Here is a 764-nt window from a genome sequence, read left to right on the forward strand (position 1 = left end):
CACATATCAAGTTCTACATCAACAGGAATCAATGTTATATATATGTAATGTTATATATATATTGATCTATTGTTTCTCTCTTATTACTCTTCAACTGAACTTTGGTTTTTGTTAAGCACAAAGTTGCACAACAGGCTAACTATGTTGTGTCCACCACAAAGATTTAACTCCAAACTCTAGCATTATAATCTCTCAAGCTTATCACTGAGCCAAAAGGGAACTACCAAACTCTAGCATTATAATCTCTCAAGCTTACCGCTGAGCCAAAAGGGAACTACCAAACTCTGACATTATAATCTCTCAAGCTTATCACTGAGACAAAAGGGAACTACCAAACTCTAGCATTATAATCTCTCACGCTTATCACTGAGCCAAAAGGGAACTACCAAACTCTAACATTATAATCTCTCATGCTTATCACTGAGCCAAAAGGGAACTACATTTTTCACATTAATCACTATAACAAACCATACTCAGGCAAACCAGTAAACCTACTGTTAGAAAGTAATGTATTTATGTACAGTAAATAACAAACTTATAGTAGGATGTATGTTTTTTTTCTATTCAACATCTTAAATGTAATAAACAAATCCTACTTTTCACATTTAAACACAAGTACACAGTTAGCAAGTACAGTCATTTGCCAGCTTGAAAGAAATGTTAATGTACAGAGTTGAGTTGAAAGGTGAGGAACTACCAATTAAAGTATTGTAGGTTTATTATCCTTATAATAATAATTTTGTGATAAAGAAAATAAATAATTT

The 764-nt window shown here is 32.1% G+C and overlaps 1 protein-coding gene across 1 annotated transcript in view; it reads right to left on the minus strand.

Moving 5' to 3' along the window:
• The window catches only part of LOC106457683 (PH and SEC7 domain-containing protein 3-like), a 25770-nt gene extending 25479 nt beyond the window's left edge, over positions 1-291 (minus strand). Inside the window, exon 1 of the mRNA XM_013917126.2 lies at positions 257-291. Coding sequence (XP_013772580.1) covers positions 257-291 — 35 coding nt within the window. The remainder of the gene's footprint in view (positions 1-256) is intronic.
• Positions 292-764: the final 473 nt, after the last annotated feature.

This window comes from Limulus polyphemus, unplaced genomic scaffold, assembly GCF_000517525.1.
Source record: "Limulus polyphemus unplaced genomic scaffold, Limulus_polyphemus-2.1.2 Scaffold18, whole genome shotgun sequence".
NCBI lineage: Eukaryota > Metazoa > Arthropoda > Merostomata > Xiphosura > Limulidae > Limulus > Limulus polyphemus.